General features: G+C 44.2%; 1 protein-coding gene across 1 annotated transcript; it reads right to left on the bottom strand.

The window, feature by feature from the left end:
- Nucleotides 1-318: 318 nt before the first annotated feature.
- On the bottom strand, nucleotides 319-1,213 carry LOC112078684 (glutamine amidotransferase-like class 1 domain-containing protein 3, mitochondrial; the record flags this gene model as incomplete). The annotated part of the gene is made up of 2 exons (XM_024144835.2): nucleotides 319-832; nucleotides 1,012-1,213. Coding segments are annotated over 2 exons (395 nt in total), but the record flags the coding sequence as incomplete, so codon positions are not given.
- Nucleotides 1,214-1,459: the final 246 nt, after the last annotated feature.

The following is a 1,459-nucleotide window of genomic DNA, read 5'->3' as shown; positions in this document are numbered from 1 at the left end:
ACGAGCAACCCAGGGTTATTAACACCAACACTGGGGGTTATTTTACAAAGTGAATTTAATTCCTGAATCAACACTATAAATGTCACACTGAAAAATCAACACTGGACAATTTGCTGTGTAGAGAGAAAAGTGCATAAAAGTGAATTCCGTTCCAATTACCCGCTTAACTTGAGTGGAAATTTCCTGCTACGTGCAAACAAGATGTATTSTGTCAATCTAACCTGTATGCTAAATGCACAGAGAAAGAACGAGCTGTTCATAACCCCACATGACCACAATATACCATATCGAAACCTAGTGTTCAGCTGAKAAAACGAATCAAATGAAAAGTCATTTATTCCAGAACTTGGTTTAACTTTTATTACAATGTGGATAAAAACACAAGTCATCCAGTCAGACAGATGATGCAACAGAAACACTATCTTCTTCTGTTTCTTCTGGTGTGTCCATTACATTCCGATCAGGACGGTCTCCAGGTAAACAAACAACGAATACAGAAACAACAACAAACATGAATMTAGGTGTGCCCAAATGSCTCCCTATTCCCGTCTMTTGACAAGGTCACATCAGCACTATAAAAGGGAACAGGGTGCATTTTGGGAAGCACAGCTAATCAGTATTCTGCATCTCAGGCGTGTCCTAGGCCAGTTTGAGCAGTTCTGTAATCATGACGCCCACCCCGTCAAACACCTCATGTACGGGAGCGTTACACATGAAGGCGGAGGAGGTGACTAGCTTGTTCTTCACATCGATGTGGACCTCCCCCACTTTCTTATTCACGTGTTTACAGCCCAGCTCCTTCATGGAAGTTGCCGTCTTGGCATGGGGCCATCTAGTGACAGGAGGGAGAGGAAAAGCAACAGGGTTAAAAACGTACTGCTTCGTTCTGTTAAAACAGAGACATATCAGCACACACACACTCTCTCTCTTTCTCTTTCTCTCTCTCACAAACACACACACACACACAAATATGTTGCCCTGTTCACCCACACCTGTGACATTGTAACCTACCTCTCACACTCCTTGTCCTGTCCCACGGTGATCTCACACCCCGGCAGGACCTTAGCAGCTAGGATAGGGGAGATGCAGCACATAGCCAGGGGCTTGCCTGCAGCGTGGAACCCCTTAATCAGCTTCTCTACTTGGGGTTGAACAGTGAACTCCTTCCCATTCACAGCCCAGTCAGACAGGTTTTTAGCCACACCAAAACCACCTGCAAAACACAACACAGTTCAGTTGAGGGCAGCACCGTGGAGATCAGTGGACACCTGCTTCAGGGAGAGGAAGAAGTGGTTTTGGGAAGTTTGGGGTTGGTGGAAGTAGAATGATTGAAATAAGGTCATAGTGAAGGAGTGGTGATATCCTAACAGAGATATAGAATAAAGGAGTGGTGATATAGTAACAGAGATATAGAATAAAGGAGTGGTGATATAGTAACAGAGATATAGAATAAAGGAGT

This window comes from Salvelinus sp. IW2-2015, unplaced genomic scaffold, assembly GCF_002910315.2.
Source record: "Salvelinus sp. IW2-2015 unplaced genomic scaffold, ASM291031v2 Un_scaffold6072, whole genome shotgun sequence".
NCBI lineage: Eukaryota > Metazoa > Chordata > Actinopteri > Salmoniformes > Salmonidae > Salvelinus > Salvelinus sp. IW2-2015.
The sequence above is the reverse complement of the archived record's forward strand: the minus strand, read 5'-3'. Positions and strand labels throughout refer to the sequence as shown.